The 18,740-nt window shown below is 35.0% G+C and overlaps 2 protein-coding genes across 2 annotated transcripts in view; one reads left to right on the forward strand and one right to left on the reverse strand.

The window, feature by feature from the left end:
- LOC129952525 (28S ribosomal protein S9, mitochondrial) overlaps nt 1-9,007 on the forward strand; it is a 73,118-nt gene extending 64,111 nt beyond the window's left edge. The window contains exons 7-8 of the mRNA XM_056065141.1: nt 8,608-8,770; nt 8,831-9,007. Coding sequence (XP_055921116.1) covers nt 8,608-8,770; nt 8,831-8,922 — 255 coding nt within the window. The 3' untranslated portion in view covers nt 8,923-9,007. The remainder of the gene's footprint in view (nt 1-8,607; nt 8,771-8,830) is intronic.
- Nucleotides 8,940-18,660, reverse strand: LOC129952516 (probable arginine--tRNA ligase, mitochondrial). Its single transcript, XM_056065129.1, has 4 exons — nt 18,587-18,660; nt 17,333-18,515; nt 9,254-9,611; nt 8,940-9,187 (listed from the first exon to the last, which is right to left on the reverse strand). The coding sequence occupies exons 1-4, from the start codon at nt 18,620-18,622 to the stop codon at nt 9,034-9,036; spliced, it is 1,731 nt and encodes a 576-aa protein (XP_055921104.1). The 5' UTR covers nt 18,623-18,660; the 3' UTR covers nt 8,940-9,033.
- Nucleotides 18,661-18,740: the final 80 nt, after the last annotated feature.

Below are 18,740 nucleotides of genomic sequence, written 5' to 3' on the forward strand. Positions count from 1 at the left end.
GCATGCATTGAATTCCTATGGCTGAACTCGTAAACGTCAGGCGAAGCCGAAGCTGAAGCGTGTTTGTGTTTAGCCATTAATCGTTTACAAAATATTGTTTTGTTTGTGCAACAGAAAAAGCACTGTAATTTTATCAACCAGTGCTATTGACATAAGAGTAAAGAGTTACTCTTTAAAGTATGACGCCGAATAAAATTACAGACATTAGTGTATTTTTAGGAAACCTTTAAAATATGAAAGCATTCCTTTAAAGCAATAGGTTTTCTCTGATCTTTACAATTGACATATGCGCCTGAAGTGGTTGAAGACGCGTTGCATGGAGAATTTAATGTTTTTCTACATTTTCCCATACCTGTCAAAATATTCAACATTTGGGTAAAATTGGCTATCTCAAAGGGCTAAAGCATTTTGCACATAAGCTACGAACTGGGAACTTTAGATGTTCGCATATTTTCACTTTTCTTTCACATGAGCTTTTATTTCTATTCGCAGACAGCGACGAATTGTCAATTTGACCCAGGGATGTGTACTCAGAGAAATTTTTTTTTTTTAACACATCCCTGTGCTTATTAACTCGGAAGAATTGTCAAAAATAATGAGAGTGTTAAAAATAAAACTTAATTTGTCTTGAAAAAGTGGCTTCTGAGAAGTTTTATTATTTATAAATATTCAAAAAAAGAGAAAATATTTACATGTGCATCCACTCAATATGGATCGTAACAAAAAAGGAGAATTGTTTTTGCTAGTTAACCAGCTTGACGGTTCCACCAATATTTTCGCATGTCGATGGAAAAATTTAATTGCATTCTTGATTTGATTAAAGAGGAACTAAAACCAAACCACTTGTCCCTTAGGAAAGATTTAATTTATCCTAAAGAGAAGCTGGTCATAACTTTGAGGTATGTAAGATTAAATATAAATAGCTATGCTGCGAAAAAAATTAACTTTGGATGTTATGTGGAACGCGAATAGAGTTTGACAGTTCGTAGCAACCACATTGCGATTCGTTAAAAACAAATTGTTTTTACAAAATTCTCTTCTTTAAGAGAACAAAATGCAAAATGCTTTAAGCAACTTGCTCAAGAGTTACGAACTGCGAACTGTGGATCTCCGCATATTTTGACTTTTCTTTCACATGACAGCGACGAATAGAATTACCGTTTTCTCCATATTTTCCTTAACCATGATCTTTTACACAAAAACAAAACAAGACTGGTATAATTTTGAGGTTATGTTGCGCGTGAACAATTTATTCGTTACAGTGTGGATGGTATGTGGAACGCGAATAAAGTTTGACAGTTTGTAGCAACCACACTGCAATTCGTTACTACCAAACTCTTTTTATTTTTACAAAATTTCCTGTTGCAGAGAACAAAATTGCAAAATTTATGATCCTTAAATTAGCGTCAATTGGTTCCTTATAATTTAAATGTGTGTGTGTTTTTTTTAATTGACTTTTTGAAATGTGTAAAATCACGTTTGTTCATTGGTTTTTCGCTCTTATGTGTAAGGCCTTTAAGATGGTCTAGGTAGGTAGGTAGAAATGGCGATCTCAAGGCAACCTAGCCTGAGATCCAATTAGCGCTGTAGTGCGCCGTTTTGATACCAAAAACCCGTTTGACCTTTGATTGAAAGGGATAGATTGATAGAGAAGCTTCATAGCGATTATGTTAGAGTCATTTTGTCGCATTGAGAAAAAAGATTAGGTCTCTAATCTTTGTCTCAGATAGCTCATCAAGTTCTTGAAAGAATGCTTTTCCAAAGTATTTCATTCTAGTGTTTGCCAAAGCAGGACATTTGCAGAGGAAATGGATTATGGTTTCACTTTCTTTTTGGTCACTACAGCTACGGCAAAAGGTGTTGTAAGAGATACCCAACTTCTCTGCATGAACTCCTATAGGCCAATGTCCGGTACAAACCGCAACAATCCTGGCTATGTCTTGCCGTTGCCTGCATAGAAGATCGTTTGTACGGGTTTTGTTATAGGTGGGCCATATCTTCCTAGATATAATGCAGTTGGGTAAATTGCTCCACCTTCTTCGGTTTGATTCAGTTTGGTAGATAGAAAAGATTTTACCCTTCATAGCACCAAGAGGAATGTTAACCATTTCCGCAAGTGAGCTATGAAGGGCCGATCCTTGCCTGGCTAGCTCGTCAGCCCGTTCATTTTCCACGATACCACTATGGCCCGGAACCCAGATCAAGGTGACACCGAGGTTAATATTAAGGCTCGCAAGCTCATCGCGACATTGCTGACCCAATTTATTAGATGATATGGCCGATTAAATGGCTTTGATAGCTGCCTGACTGTCTGTAAAGATAGCCGCATTTCGGTTTTGGTTTGGGTTTTGTTTAAGTATCTTACATGCCTCCCTTATTGCCAGCAGTTCAGCCTGAACAACGGTAGCAAAGTCAGGATGCCTCAAGGATTTAGCTACATTTAGGGACTCAGAAAAGATCCCAGAACCAACTCAGCACTCCATCTTTGACCCGTCAGTAAAGATGGTTGTGTCGAAACCTATCGACACGATGTCATCCTCCCAATCTTTTCTCGATGGGAAAATAACTTTAAAACCCTTACTAAGGTTCAAAGTAGGAGTGTCTACCGAGATAATATCTGAGGAAATCAATTTCGTAGTGTTGCTGTAACCATAAGGTTTTGACAACCAGCTATTTGATTCCTTCAGCCTAATAGCGCTGCAGGAAACTTTGTTTTTAATAAAAAGGTCGATTGGTAGAAGATCCAAAATAACGTTAAAGGCGTCCGTTGGGCAAGTACGCATGGCCCCTGTGGTGCCCACGCAAGCTGTTCTCTGAACCTTCTTTAGCTTATTAATATTATAGGCTTTGCTAAGAGCAGGCCACCACACTATCGAACCATATGTTAAGATTGGGCGTACTACGGCTGTGTACGTCCATAAAATCATCTTCAACTGAAGTCCCCACTTTTTGCCGAAAATGTTGCTGCAGGCTCAGAAGGCAACACAGGCCTTCTTACCCATTACTTCAATATTTAGTTTCCTGTTTAGTTTATTGTCGAGTATAACTCCCAAATATTTTGCACTGGAAGACAATGATAGGATTTGACCGTTGAGTCGAGGTAGCGTGAAGGGCGGTACTTTAGTTTTGGTGGTAAAGAGCAACAGTTCAGTTTTACTTTGGTTAACTTTCTTCAAAGCTGAGTCCGTGATTTCACTAATCACAGACGTGTACTTTCCTGTGTGTACCCTGGGGTACACGTGTTTTGTCGTCTACTCACGTGTTTTGTCTACATTTCATCGTCTTTTGATTGACTTAATTACCTTCTCAAGACTGTGGTTGTTTTAGTTGCGTCGAGTAATAAGATCCATCTTAAAACTTGTTTCCAGCTTTTCAAAATTCTATTGTATGACTCAGTACGTGTTTTTGTTTTTTTTTTTCAGTTTTAAGTACATTTTTTAGAATATTTCCCCCTCGCCTTAAGAGGTGAATATACCCCAATACTCATATGGTTTTGGAGCACCTTATATCAATCACACCTTTTTGCAAAACAGTTGCAAATGAATTACGCATTTATGATTAAATGGTTCGTGTGCAGGAGCTTTAGAGCTTGTATTTAGCATTGCAGAACAGGCTTATATGCACCGAGCAAGCAAGAGAATCCGAGTCAAGGCTTTCCGCAGTCACCAAGTGGACGAGTTTATTGCCTCCAAGTACTCGTAACGCATGTTTGCATGTCACTTTCAGGTGCACTAAGCACTGATTGATACAAAGAAAGAAATCTATTTATTAACTTATGAAATTAAACATCTTTCTTTACGTACGAGACAAGTGGCAATATGTGTTTACGTATACCATAAGAGTATAAGAACGAGTACTTTTATTCAAATAGAGTTGATATTCAAGGTGGCAAGTTCAATTTTATTACTCGAGTCTGCGTCTTTTGAGATTGTTCAGCGGCTTATGATGTTGTTGCTGTTGCTGATTGTACTATCTTCATATAGGTAGATATTTTTTTTTTAAACCTATTTAAGTGAGACTATGAACCTTATAAATTGTATTTCGGTTGAAGCTTCTAAAAGCACTCGTCTCTTACTCGTTTCTGTTTCTTATAAATTGCCTGTGCCGTGGCACACCGCATCGAACGTCGCCTTTCTGCCACCACCGCTGCGCTCGCGCTGGCCGGTTGCCGTGTTTAATTTAACTACTCTGATGAAAATAATCCGATAAGAAAAGAAAAATATATTCGCCGCCGTGTCGGTGCAGATGCTGACAAATCGCCATCGCTGTATCGGAGGACGGCGAAAAATGTAAGCTGTTTCTTTTTTTTCAATCCATTAAGAGATTGATAAGCGGAAGAATAAAATGATACAAATGTACAAACATTTATATGAATGCGCTACAAGTTATTTTTTTAAGTTACACAATTTTGTAAGCAAATAGCATCGGTTGTGTTCATTTACACGGCTGGCTGGCTATAGAGATTGTCTTGTCTAGGTAGTCTGCAGTTCCGATATAAGATCACATTATATACTTGATCTATCCTCTGAAAAAAGTGCAACACATTATCTCTTAATACCAAATAACTTAATTTTGAGGATGTATCTTAAAATGGGTTGATACTCTCTGCATCTTCTTCTTCTTATCTGGCTCCCGATCCATCTCAGCCTGGATAATGATTTGTTCCATCGTTTGCGGTCCCTTGCAAGCTTCATGAGGTCAAAGAGAGCGCTATTGTGTCAGTAACCGCCTGATCTTAGTAGCAGGGGTTTGGTCTTACTCGCCGTCTCGAACTTGGGGACTGAGATTCGAAAATTTTCGTTGCTGGAGCGGAGTTATCTTCCATTTGCTTGATGTGCCCGAACCAGTGTAGTTGACGTGTTTGGCTCTTTGGACTACATGCACACCTTGATACAGATCCTACAGTTCACGATTGAATCTTCTCGTCCATTCGCCCTTTGCGCATATAGGACCAACTATACCCACTGAAGGATTTTTCTTTCGAAAATGCCCAGCTTCAATTCGCCTTTTTTACTTATTGTACAACACTCAGAGCCGTAGAGTAGGTTGGTAGAGATGGCAAACACAAGTAGCCCTTGTATCGTTTGACCTACGTGTCGTAGCGTTCAGAAAGCGAATCAGGTCTTTGATTTTCATCTCGGAAAGTTCATCCAAATCTTTAAGAAATGACCTTCCGAAGCTTAAAGTTCTAGAATTGACCAGGGCATGACATTTACAGAGAAACTGAATCGCAGTTTCCCTTTCATGTTGGTCTCCACAGCTACTGCAGTGAGTATTGTGAGGGATACCGAACTTTGTTGCATTGTCTCCTATCGTCCAATTTTCGGTACAAAAAGTTCGACAGAACGATAGGTAGGCCATATCTTGATGGATATGGTACAGTGCGATAGACTGGTCCACCTGGCTTTAGATTCTGTCAGAAAAATTTAAAAAAAAATATTACCCTTCATTGCTCCAAAAGGATTATTTATCTTTTCCGCAAGTGAGCTATGAAGACCCGATCCCTTCGGGGCCTACTCATCATTCCGTTCATTTCCATCAATGCTACTATGACCTGGAACCCAAATAAGAGTGACATGGAATTTTATGTTGAGGTTAGATAGTTCATCCTGACATTGTTGGACCAGTAGAATAAAATAGAATAGAATAGAATAGAATAGAATAGAATAGAATAGAATAGAATAGAATAGAATAGAATAGAATAGAATAGAATAGAATAGAATAGAATAGAATAGAATAGAATAGAATAGAATAGAATAGAATAGAATAGAATAGAATAGAATAGAATAGAATAGAATAGAATAGAATAGAATAGAATAGAATAGAATAGAATAGAATAGAATAGAATAGAATAGAATAGAATAGAATAGAATAGAATAGAATAGAATAGAATAGAATAGAATAGAATAGAATAGAATAGAATAGAATAGAATAGAATAGAATAGAATAGAATAGAATAGAATAGAATAGAATAGAATAGAATAGAATAGAATAGAATAGAATAGAATAGAATAGAATAGAATAGAATAGAATAGAATAGAATAGAATAGAATAGAATAGAATAGAATAGAATAGAATAGAATAGAATAGAATAGAATAGAATAGAATAGAATAGAATAGAATAGAATAGAATAGAATAGAATAGAATAGAATAGAATAGAATAGAATAGAATAGAATAGAATAGAATAGAATAGAATAGAATAGAATAGAATAGAATAGAATAGAATAGAATAGAATAGAATAGAATAGAATAGAATAGAATAGAATAGAATAGAATAGAATAGAATAGAATAGAATAGAATAGAATAGAATAGAATAGAATAGAATAGAATAGAATAGAATAGAATAGAATAGAATAGAATAGAATAGAATAGAATAGAATAGAATAGAATAGAATAGAATAGAATAGAATAGAATAGAATAAAATAGAATAGAATTTGTAAAGTTTATCCCAGCCTTTTGCTCCATTAAAGGTTGGGATTACATTTGCAGCTTCAAATTGGTTCTTCCCAAAAATATCTCGACGAATTTCTTGAATAATTGGACAAAATCTTAAAAAGGTTCCGATATTCTCTCTCTCTGTCATAGGTAATGTAGAGTTGGCACTCGATGGGCTGGTCTGTGAGGTATGTAGTTCAGAAAAAGTATCTCACCTCCCGCTCAATTCTCCAAGATTAAACTCCTACTTACTATAGATAGATCATCTCTATACTGCGGTGCCGATATTTCTCATCCAATTTCGCAGCAAGGGATTTAAGACCTCCTTTAAAAGCCGTCAGATTGTCCAAATCAAATTCGATCGATTCATCCGTCAAATTAGCAAGATCGATCCAAGTTTGTACAAAATTAAGCCGATTTATTATAATAAACTTTAATACTCTATTGACCAGCCTTGATGAATCCAATCGGAGTATTTTGATAACGTTATCAAAATGAATCTTGAGCGTGTCGATGAACAACGGTGACAAACTTGTTTCGATATGAAGCAAATAATTTTGCGTTGTTGATGGGAGAGCAAAGACTTGCTTCAAAAAGAAACGAAATCCTCATATTCTTTGTAATAATTTTTCCACATCCTCATATTCTTTGTTGCCCCACACTTGCGAGGAGTAAAGCATAATAGATTTTTCCACAGCTTGAAACAGTTTATATTTTGCTGAGTGGTGGATATATTTATTTGCAATGCAGTTTTTCCAGGAAACGCAGAGGGGAGCCTTTACCTTCTGAAGTTTTAACTTGATATGTTTTTGTCATACAAAGGTTACTTGTCACACCGAGGTATTTAACTTCCTTAACAACTTTAACTTCCTGATCCTGGTACTTCCATTTTTCATAGCTAGCGTATCTCCCGTGTCCTTTTCTGAAGATCATTATGTTAGATTTGATAAGGTTGACTGACAAATTCCATGTATCGCACTATTTTCGAAGTTTGACGATGATTTCTTACAGTTGGTTTGTAGATTCCGATAAAAGTACGATATCATCAGCATACAATAAGCCCGGAACATTTTCTGCCGCAAAGTTCATCCCTCCTCCCGTGTGCTCCACTTAATCCTCAATAAATAGAGTGAATAACTCAAAGCACATCCTGGTTTAAGGCCCATTGAAAAATTGAAATATTTGGAAAGGCATTCTCCATCCCAAACAGCTTTTGAGTCTTTAGCATAAAGAGCTCATAAAATACAGATCATTTTGCCTCTCGCTCAATGCCTTAAAATCTATAAAAAAAGGCATATAGTTTTTGTCCACGATTTAAGTACACATTTGCAACACCTGATTGAATATCCAGAGCGAAATCCAGCTTGCAACTCACTGTGCTTGGAGTTCACGTTCACCCACGAATTAAGTCTACTGAATATCATACTCGCAAATGTCTTCATAGACGCGTTTAAAAACTTTATCCCTCGACAATTCTCTGGAACAGATGCATCTCCTTTTTTAAATAATGGTAAAATGACCGAAGACAGAAAACTAGGACGAATGACTCGCGGGAGGCATTTTTGAAAAATTCAACTGAAATTCGGTCTGTTCCAGCTGCCTTGTGTAATTTCGCTCTGTCTATCGCTGCAATCAATTCTTCTTCCGAAAAGGTTGTATCCAGAAAATTATCTTTGATATATGGCGCAACATAGTAAAACTTTGAAGCCTTGCATACCGTATTGAGCAACGATGAAAAATGATTCTTTTAATCAGACGCCTTAAGACCGCACCCTATAGTAAGCTAAGCCCCACATACTAACTTCATTCCTTTCCAAAATTCAGCAGAAGATCTTGCAATTGACATCGTGGTGACTACGCTTGTATTATAGTCTAGCTTTATTTTGTAAGCACAAGGTTTTATATTTCTTGTTTGACTCTACGTACCATAGTTTAAAGTACGTAGAACACACTCGCTTGGTGGGGCCAATGTTCTCACCGTATACCTGTAAAAAAAAACTACATAATTTGGAACCAAACCAAAGCTAGCTTAATTTAGCTACAGAAATACATACTTATTGACATTGATTCATGTTATGCAACTTTCAAAATTATTAATTATTTTAAATCCGTCAGAAAATCATTAAAAGATGAAAAAGTAATAATTGGAACTTTGTTTTTCATTTCAGATAATATTTCCTCTGATTTTTACACAAATGCTAGGAAAAGTCGATATCGAAGCTAATGTCGAAGGTGGTGGTCCTTCTGGACAAGCAGGTGCTATTCGTTGGGGTATTGCAATGAGTTTAAGAAGTTTTGTCGACCAGGACATGATCGAAGAGATGCGATTAGGTAAACAAATAATAATTTATACCATTTTAGTTAATTAAAATAATATTTGTGCTTCAACAGCTGGTTTACTAACACGTGACTACCGTCGTCGTGAGAGAAAGAAGTTTGGACAAGAAGGAGCTCGTAGAAAGTATACCTGGAAGAAGCGATAGAAAAGAACTTAATCATCTTCCACATAAAATAGTTGTTATTTCAAACATAGAGATAATTATTAAAGTTTTTGTTTCAAATATTTAATATTTTTATTATTTTATTTCTTAATTCTACATTTTTGTCAGTGGTTTTAAACCAAGTATTTTCATCCCACATGCTAAAACTTCACGTGCTGCCGAAAATAAAAGAATTCGATTAGCTTGAATGTCTGGAGAAAGTTCGCCTTTAACTTTAAGAAGTTTAAGAGCTCGACTTGTTGCATTGCTAAAAGAAAAAAATTAATTAAATTAATACATGTATAAATGTATACAAGAAATGTTCTACAATTACCATAATGAGAATAAATATGTAACAAGCACACATGCTTCAAGACTCTCAGCAGCTCTTAGGATAGACTGATCAAATCGAGCTATTTGAATGATGAGTTCCAAAGCAGCCGGTTCTTGCAATAAATTTTCGTTGGGACATGAAGGAGGATGTATGTGGGACATATTCTCCAGAAGACTTGATAATCGACAGTGGGTATATTGCAATTTAATGCCTGTGTCGCCGTTAGTTTGCAAAGCGTTGTTCCAATCAAAATCGTAATCCCTTTGACGACGTTGCTTAAGATCGTTAATTATCACAGCTGAGACACCAAGAACATCGGCCACACTGGAATCCAACGATGAGACATTAATTTTTGTTGCTTAAAATAAAAAATTGCCATCAATTATTTTATACAAATGTGGCTATGAGTATGAATACAATTACAAGAAGAACAACAAATTAAATTCATCAATCTTTTTCCATATAAATAATTGACGCGAATTTTAATAGAGAACAAATATTATTAAATCCAAAAATTACTAACAATTGGTTTATTAATTTCTTTTTGACTTCCACATAAAACGAAAATCATAAATCATTATCAATTTTTAATCTTAAATCACAATAATCGACAAAATTACGTTTCTTTTCTTGTGATGCACAAACAAAACAATACTTTTTAAAAGGTAAAGGTCAAAACGTAACATATCCTTTAACAATGATTTTGCACAGTACAAATCATTTTCTTCTATAGACAGTTTAAATCACTGTAGAATCTTACATTGTTTTTGTAGTTTATAATCAGTTTGAGATCATCTATGGGTCTTTATTTTTTAGCTATTTTTTTAATACATTCAAAAAATCTTATATTACCTTACCTTAAGACTACAGAGTTATTTTAAGGCTAATGTAAGGCAGCATTAATCAAGATTTTTTGAAAAATAAGTAAGATAGTGGACATTTCGAAATATATCAATATCAAAGTAACAGTTTGTATATTTAGAAAATCATCACAAATTTTATTGAACAACAAACTAGTCTCAAAATTTTATAAAAGACGGTTTTTCAAACTATAAAAAGTTCTATGTCAAAAACTTGACGTGGTGATTGATTTTGATAATATTTATAACTATTGTTACTATTGACCTGTTGAGAATGCTACACTCAATCTGACGATACAAAAATGTACAACTTATTTGGGTCTGGCAGAAGGCAAATTGTTTAAAGAAAGGCCAATACACACTTCAAGAAGAGAACTTGCATGCTAATTATAAATATTTTAAACAATACTCATGTTATAGAGGTTCGTTCTTCAAGATATTTCTTAAGCTGAAAATTAATCAGCTTTCCATGACCTTGGAAGGAATTTACGTAAGAGCAATTGGACGATAGTAAGAGAGTAAGGAGGATTCGCCTCATTGGGGAGAGGCTAGTCAAATGCTGTTTTCCATCCCCTCTAAAAGAAGCCAGTAGAGTAAGACAGATAAAAAAGCTAACGCAGTGGTTCTTTGTATTTGAAAGATTTTACCCTTTTCAGGATAAAATGTCTCATTCCACAAAGAATTATGTTTGTTACTATATTATCTTCGCTAGAATCAACTTCACTATCGAAGAAACATAGTGATCAGTTACAGTTCCTGAAGAAGTCGTTGGCTTTTTGGCGTAAGAATTTAGCAGATATGGTCTCAACATACCTGACTCGATAAGCGCAGCCACGAAGAATTGTGTATATTAAAGTCACCGGCAACAACGATCTCACTGCCCGAAAAATGGGAAACATTTTCTGGAAAGAGTCGAACAGCGCATCGAATTCGTTTGAAGTCGGATTGCTATCATGACTTGAGCGCGTATGAATGATGTGCCTTTGGACGGGGTATTTAAACAACATGTAATTTTAAAATGTGTGTTGGTGCCCCGACCATATTGTGGTAGAAGTTGATAAGCAACATCATTCCGTACATATACAGCTGGAACATGACGAGAAAAGAATAAATGCACTTAGCTATAACCGTGAAGGTTGGACCGAGTCTTTCAATGTCAAAACAGCTGGCCTGTTTAAAACAGTATGAAGGTATTCAGTTTGGAAATTTGTCCTAAGCCCACGAATGTTCATATACTAAACACAAAACTTACCAGCCACAAAAACCAAAATAAAAAAACAAAACAAGACAGTTATCATTCTGTTTCAATATTTCTTATCATATTTTATCTTATTTGTTTTAAAATCCTTAATTTAATTTCTTTTTTTAAAAACTACTTGCTATTTCTTACATTTCCCTTGGTTATTTTATATTCATAACTATTTATTCTAGTTTCTAGTATGTGATTGGCCAGCTGCGAAAAAAATGCCTTTCAATTAAGGCAACTGGAAAGTGGTCTGGAAAGTTAGGCAAGACAAATCTTCCTAACTATCAAGCCAAGTCAACTTATGTCAAAATTACAACTGATCATGTTTTTCATTCAAGTGAAAGCAGAGCTTTACTACTCCATAATTTATTTATTTTCTGCACCGTTCCATTTAAAGCTTTCTGTAAAAGGGTTCCTTGTTAATTTAAAAAAGAAATAAGTAATGTTTCTTTACAATACAAAAGGCAAATCGTAATGAATTTATAGCTTGTCTGAGGAGTGTTTTGTAGACAATAATGTGTTTGGTTGTTCTTTTACTATGATCTTAATGTAGAGGTTTGTGAAGTAAAGTTCTAAATTTGAAATTCATGACGTTTGAAAAACTAACTAATTGCCTTGGTCAAAATATACTTTTAAATAATGAAGTTGACTGCAAATGAAGTCCTTTATCTTGCCTGAACCTGCCCAATGACTGAGCAGTGAGTTTGTAGATAAAAAGACGTTAATTTGCTTTTAAAGGATCCTTTCAAAAACTTTCGACAAAAATGCCAATACCGAAATAGGTCTTAATGCATCACTTTTAGCGTTTTCGAGAGGTAGAACGATTTTAGCAACTTTCCATGACTCAGGATCGATGACGTCAAAATAGTATACATAGATATAAATGGCAATACAACTGGCAATCTCATACACAAAAAGGTAGGATTAATAGAAAGAATACTTTCGACCACATCAGCACTATCTACTGCAGAAAATTCAAAACCAGGCTCATTACTGTCGTATTGGTCAGTAAAAGAAATTGAAGGCCAAATTTGAGGGACCTGTGGCGGTGGAGAAAAAATGAATTGTTCACTAAGTTTATTGCCATCAGTGTCCTCAACAGAGAGAAAAAAATTAAACGAAAGAACCAACTTCGACGGTTGCTCTCTTTTTGCCTACAAGCTGCGATTTGCACATAAACTTGCATATGTATTAACTCCATATAAAAAAAAATGTGGGCAACGAATACTAATTATGCAAGAAGATGTGCATACTCTCCACCAAAAATACTCCATTTACAAAACCAGAGAGAGAAAGAAACAGAATTCAATACTCTATAAAAAAAAATGAGAGTAAGCGGTTTCGAAAGGACGGAGACGAGGAAATTTGGCTCTCTCGATTATTTTTTTCTCTCTGCTAATGGCAACAGAAAACTATTGGTTATTGTTCTCTTTAAGGGGGTATTCTGGTCTAGAAATAAAAAAAAAATGTTTTTCATATTTACATAGTTTAACTATTTAAGAACATGTCTACGAGAGGATTTTCCCAAATTCAAATTATTTTCGGAGAAATAAGTATTTTGCTGAGCAGTCATCCGAATCGGTTGGGCTGCAACTAATCGAACAAAAGACATAATGGGGTACTTTAAACGCGTTTTTCTCAGAACTGTCTTTTTGAATCTGATACCCACGATTTCTCAGTTATTGCCGAACCGATTTACTTGAAATTTTAAGAGAGTCTTCTTTAGGGGCTTGTCTACGTCCGGAACTACGGCCATCCCCAAATTTTCATTTTTACTATTTTTAACAAATCGAAGAATGTTCAAAAAAGTTGTAAATTTTATTTTTTTTCTTTAGGCAGTCGCAATAGGTGAACATCAATATTTATCGGCGTCAAAGAAACTTAATTTTCGACTTCAGCAGAAGCAATGGTCGCATTCACAAAGCTAGTGGCTACGTAGTCAAAATTCAACTAGCTTTGTGAATGCAAAACTACACCACAAAGCTAGTCAATCTGGAACTGTCATATTATTGAAAAATGCAAATATATAAAATAAGAAACTTTTTTGATTTGATAACTTTAACTTAAAGCAAATTTAAGACACAATTTGAATGATTTATATTTTTATTTAAATACTGAACGATTTATTTCATTTTGAATTCGTGTGTCTTTACCGAGCAGCTGATTCTGAAACGTCAAAAGCATTCTTCACTAACTTTGTAGCCGAATTTTTTACACTACGTCGGAGGGGAAATTTCAACTACTTTTGTAGTTAGATTTAACCAATCAGAATCCCTTGACTACGTAGCCTCTAGCTTTGTGAATGCGGCCAATGTACTGCCATTTTATTTTCAAACCTTTTTCTCAGTAAAGGGGCACTACAAATATCATTTATTCAGATCTTCCATTCCAAATAACATATCTCATGTGTGCTCAATGACATTTAAGTTCAAGCTTTGTGGCGGTGTGCAGACTTAGTGTGAAACGTGATATCGAAGCCAATTTTTGGTAATATGAGGCCTTTGGTTTGGATCCCTATCTTACTAATAAAAATACAAAATTCAAATACGCGACATGACTCAACTTCTCTATTATTGTTTTAAAATTGTCTTTAAGATCTGAAAGGCTTATACCGGGTAAAATTTCGATGCTTTCACCTAAGCTAAGAGCCAACTCCTCCCACTTTTTGACTAGATTACCCCTGGATTACAAAATCTTTTTAAGTACTTGTCTCGGCAATCTCTCTTCGTCCATTTACATCACCTTGATGATGTAGTCATAATGCAGGTCCTTAAAAACAAAGGAGGTTCAGTTGTTTCCAAATGTAGCATATAAATTGGAGTGCAAATTGGTAGCCGACAAATGCGCTTTAGGAAATACCTGAGGAACCTTCCTCGTATTGGCAATATTTCCAAACTTGCGCGCCATAAAGGATTATACTCGTAGAAGCATTTTTCGCATGAAAAATGTTTAGCTTTGAACTATGCTCGCAACGTTTCCACACAGAAGAAACTGCTCTTTTCGATTCCGCTAGCTTGGACTTAAAATGCTTTTTAATGTTGAGGTTCGTAAGATGTAATTAAAACCCCTAAGTATTTACTTACTTACTTAAGGTGGCGCTACAGTCCTGTGTGAACTAGGGCTTCCTAAGTATTTGTACTCTCGAACAATTGCAACACATTCACCTTTGTACATCCAATTTTCATTATTTGCATATCTTCATCCTCCGCTCCGATATATCATAATTTTAGACTTCTGTAAATTAACAGCCAGATTCCAATTTTCACAGTATGTCTCCAGTCTGTTCACCATATGCTGCATTCCTTCCACCGATTCAGATACAAAAAAAGAGGCTGGAATGCGACCCACACTGATAACTTCCCATCCCGTCGGTCGATTTGTCTTGCTTAAAAGTTTGTCTATATGTACTCGTATCAATTTTTACCAAATTTGTGTACTATTTTTTGTAGATTTTATTTTTTATGAAAAAACGGACTGTTGGATTTTTATATAAAAATTACTGAACATTGAAAACAATATTTTCTGTGAAATAAAATAAGTTTGAAACCAATATTTTTAATTTTTGAAAAGCTATTTGAGTCGAAAGTAAATTTTTACCAAGTTTTAGTATTGTTTTTTTAGAGTTTTATTTTTTGTAAAAAAACTGTCAATTCGTTTTTTCTCAAAATTGTATAAGGTGTTAAAAACATTATTTCTTATAAGATAAAATTAGTTTAAAGACAATATTTCTAATTTTTGTAAAGATATTTTAGTTGAAAACCATTTTTTATCAACTTTTATACATTTTTCTTAGGTTTTTATTTTTTGTAAAAAAAACTGTCAATTCGATTTTTCTCAACATTTTTCAAAATATTGAAAACAATATTTCTTGAAGCCTAAATTTCAAGTTTTTGAAAAGATATTTGAATCGATATAAACAAATCTTTCAATTCGATTTTTCTCAAAATTTTATCAGATGTCAAAAACATTATTCTTCGTTGCACAAAATTGTTTTAGAGATGAAATCATATTTCAGTCGTAACATTTTTGAGGTGACAAATTTTTTTTTGTCAGTTTTTTTGATTTATAAAAAACCGTTATATTGATTTTTTTCAAAAAATATACCTGTTTGTTATCAAGTTACAATATATTATATAAAATTTAATTCAAGTCTCTAGCGTTTTTGGTTCGTAAGATATTTAGGGTTAAAAAAAATGTTCACCTTTTTTTCAAACTGCTATGGTAAAAAACCACCCACGCAATTTTCTTGAGAGCCCTTTCTGCATCTTTCTGCCTTATTATCTGTATAACAAAATTTATTTGAAGTTGATATCTCTTTTGGTTCTTGAGCTATGGAAGACGAAAAAAACGTCGCGAACGTACGGACGTACGAACGTACGTACACACACACGCACAGACATCTTTCTAAAAATCTTTTATTTCGACTTTAGGAACCTTGAAACGTCGAGAAATGTCAAAATTTTCAATTTGACAAATCGGACCCATTACAATAACTTCCTATGGGAAATTAAAAATATCATCCGCAAATATTAGTCCTGGTATCCGAGTACTTCCGAACTGGATTCCTCCTCCAAGATATCAATGATAAACAAAACAAATAGTAGTGTGCTCAACACACAGCCTTGTGTTTCCCATTTCTGTTGAAAACTCTTCGGATATATACTCCCCATTCCATACGTAGGCCACATTATTCTTATATATCGCTCTGACAAGGGTAACTTTACTTGATACTCCAAGCTTATAAAAAAGCGGTTCGCGGGCGATTGAATCAAACGCAGCTCTAAAATCTACAAAAAAAGGCGTAAAGTTTTTGTTTCCTTCTTTTGAAGTCCTCTGTAATGTTTATCAAACTGAATACTATAGTCGAATAGCTCTTTCTAAATCTTGCTTGAAATGCATTAAGAATTTTCTTTTCTTCAGCCAATGTGTAAGCCTATTCAAAATTAAAGTATTGAACAGCTTTACGGAAAAATTCAAGAAGGAGATGCCCCTATAATTTTCCTGAGACCCTTTTTTGTGTAAGGGACGTGTGCGCTCTCAAAAATCCTGTTGAACTCCTACGTCAATACGGACAAGAATTCTATTCTAAAAAACTCAACTGGAGTTCGGTCTTCATCCGGAGTCTTACCCATTTTGACATTTTCAATTAAATATTTTAGTTCAGTAGTCGAGAATGGTGCATCAAGAAATGTATCTTTGAAATACGGAGGTGCATACTGTGGAAGTGGTGGAAAGGGCGCCGCGTTGAGTAATTTCGTGAAATAAATACGCAGTTCAGACGCTTTCAGTGAATCAGCAATTAAATTGGTTCTTCCGTTGATAGATTTGTCGGCTTTCCAAAATTCTGCGGATGACTTTGTCGTAATATTTTGACACTCCAGACTTTTTCTTTTTTCAAAACAGAGTTGTTTAAATTTTTGAAAAAAGATGTGTTGAATTTCCTCAGCAGCTTTAACAAAGCGAACGATTTTTTTTCTTGCTTTTAGACACTCATCGTCAAACCATCCCTGCCTAAAAATATTATAAATACCAACTTAGATGATTCAGTATGGACAAATCGAATGCAGTACTGGACCTGAAGAATTTTGTCGCTATACTCGTATTTTGAAACATAGTGTAGGAAGATTAATATTAAAGGGTGATGTCACAGCTTCTGGAGTGGAATATGACCAAACTGCAAAGAAGTAGTCGTACGTAGACTTTGTCGGCCACTGAATATTGATTATTAAATTGTGTTTAACCCTCATAGAGAATAAAATCGTAAAATTTTCAAGGAGATTGTCTTTTTTCAAAAACTTGCACACGATATTTATCAATTCGAAGTTTTCAGTTTTAATTAGCTACTTAGTTTGTAAAGGTTTTTTCTAGTGTATTAAGTTTATAGAATAAATAAAAATTAAGCTAAAAACTTTGACTTTTTACAGTTTTTGATCTGTTATACAATATTAGATACAACCAAAGCTTATAACTTACTTGGACTTTGAATTTGCTTCTCCACCATAATGTCTCGAGCTTCATCAAGTAGATCCTTTAAAAATACAGCATTTCCACTCCTAGTGCTCATCCCACGAATCCTCCCAAACTTAATATGCTTTGCTCGTTTTCCAATATTCTCATCAACTTCACTTGTTACCCTTAAAAGTGCATCGAAGTGATCAGTTTGTGCATTATCCACTACATACAAAATCTTCTCAAATTTGAACCGTTCAAACCGGTCTAAAAGAGCAGCAATATCTCGTACAAGATATAAAGTTGATCCGTCACTCTTGATTACAGGGACACGTCGTTGTCTCACTTTGACAATCTTTCGGCCATCGGTTTCATCATGAATCAAGTTTCTATCTTCCAAAAGTTTAACAACAGAAGCTACGACTTTTTGACTGTACTGCGATTCCCAGTCGTATACATCGAATTCTACTCCCAACCTTTGATACACACCCGCAAGTTCTGAAACCGTATAAGCTCTATACTTTTGCCATTGTTGTTGCAAGTCTGGAGCTGTTTCGCTTTCTAAATCAGTAAAATACTTTCTTGCCCTTTCTGTGATGCTAGGGTCATTTTTAGCTTCCTTATTTGATCGGACATACGCCTTGTAAAGATTTTCTATTGGATTCACTCGCATTTGTTCGTCAGTAAGGTTTTCTAATTCAAACCCCACCTGGAGCATTCCCAACTGGGTACCCCAGTCACCAAGGTAATTCATTTTAACCACATCGTGACCCAAGTGTCTATGAAGATTTCCAAGGACATTACCAATTATCGTCGAGCGTAGATGGCCCACATGAAATGGTTTTGCTATGTTGGGCGAGCTAAAATCAATGACTATACACCCTTTGCTTTGTGTAGTTGGAGGAGAAGCAAAATTTAGACTTAGAACATCCCTAACAAATGCCGATTGGTTAAGTTTAAAGCAAATTCCTGATTTAGTGGGCCCAAGAGCGGCAACTGGGGATACACTTTCTACAATATCATCTCTAATTGGAGAGGCTGCTAACTGCTCTATCAATTCATAGGTGGTATCACATCCAATGATAGGAGTGAGATCAGTGGTTAATAAATGCAATTCCGGTTGCTCAGCAGATTTAAGATACTTGGGAAGCTCGAGTCGGGCAGCAATTGCTTTCTCTATGTCGGTTCTTTTTATTATTTGAGAGATCTATTCATTAATATTTAAAATGTGCCATTACTAACAATTGACATGTTTATTTTAATTCAAAATTTTAATACCTTTTCGCTGATGGTTTTCCGAATTCTTCCAGACATCTTTCATATCAACTCAACCCAAAAGCTAAAACCTTTCTTATCCATAAGTTGTCAGCTGATGTTTTGACGTTTGTTTGTTATTCAATTGCTTTCCATTGTTCAGACTTCAAGATTACAC

The sequence above is a fragment of the Eupeodes corollae genome, chromosome 1, assembly GCF_945859685.1.
Source record: "Eupeodes corollae chromosome 1, idEupCoro1.1, whole genome shotgun sequence".
Lineage (NCBI taxonomy): Eukaryota > Metazoa > Arthropoda > Insecta > Diptera > Syrphidae > Eupeodes > Eupeodes corollae.

What these genes read in the sequence shown, in the direction of transcription:
- LOC129952516 (XM_056065129.1), bottom strand. Translation starts at nt 18,622, where the DNA reads ATGTCTGGAAGAATTCGGAAAACCATCAGCGAAAAG. An exon ending in GAAGCAAATTCAAAGTCCAA is followed by an intron (nt 9,612 to 17,332) that starts GTAAGTTATAAG and finishes TTTTATTTTAAG; the next exon opens with CAACAAAAATTAATGTCTCA. An exon ending in ACATATTTATTCTCATTATG is followed by an intron (nt 9,188 to 9,253) that starts GTAATTGTAGAA and finishes TTTTTCTTTTAG; the next exon opens with CAATGCAACAAGTCGAGCTC.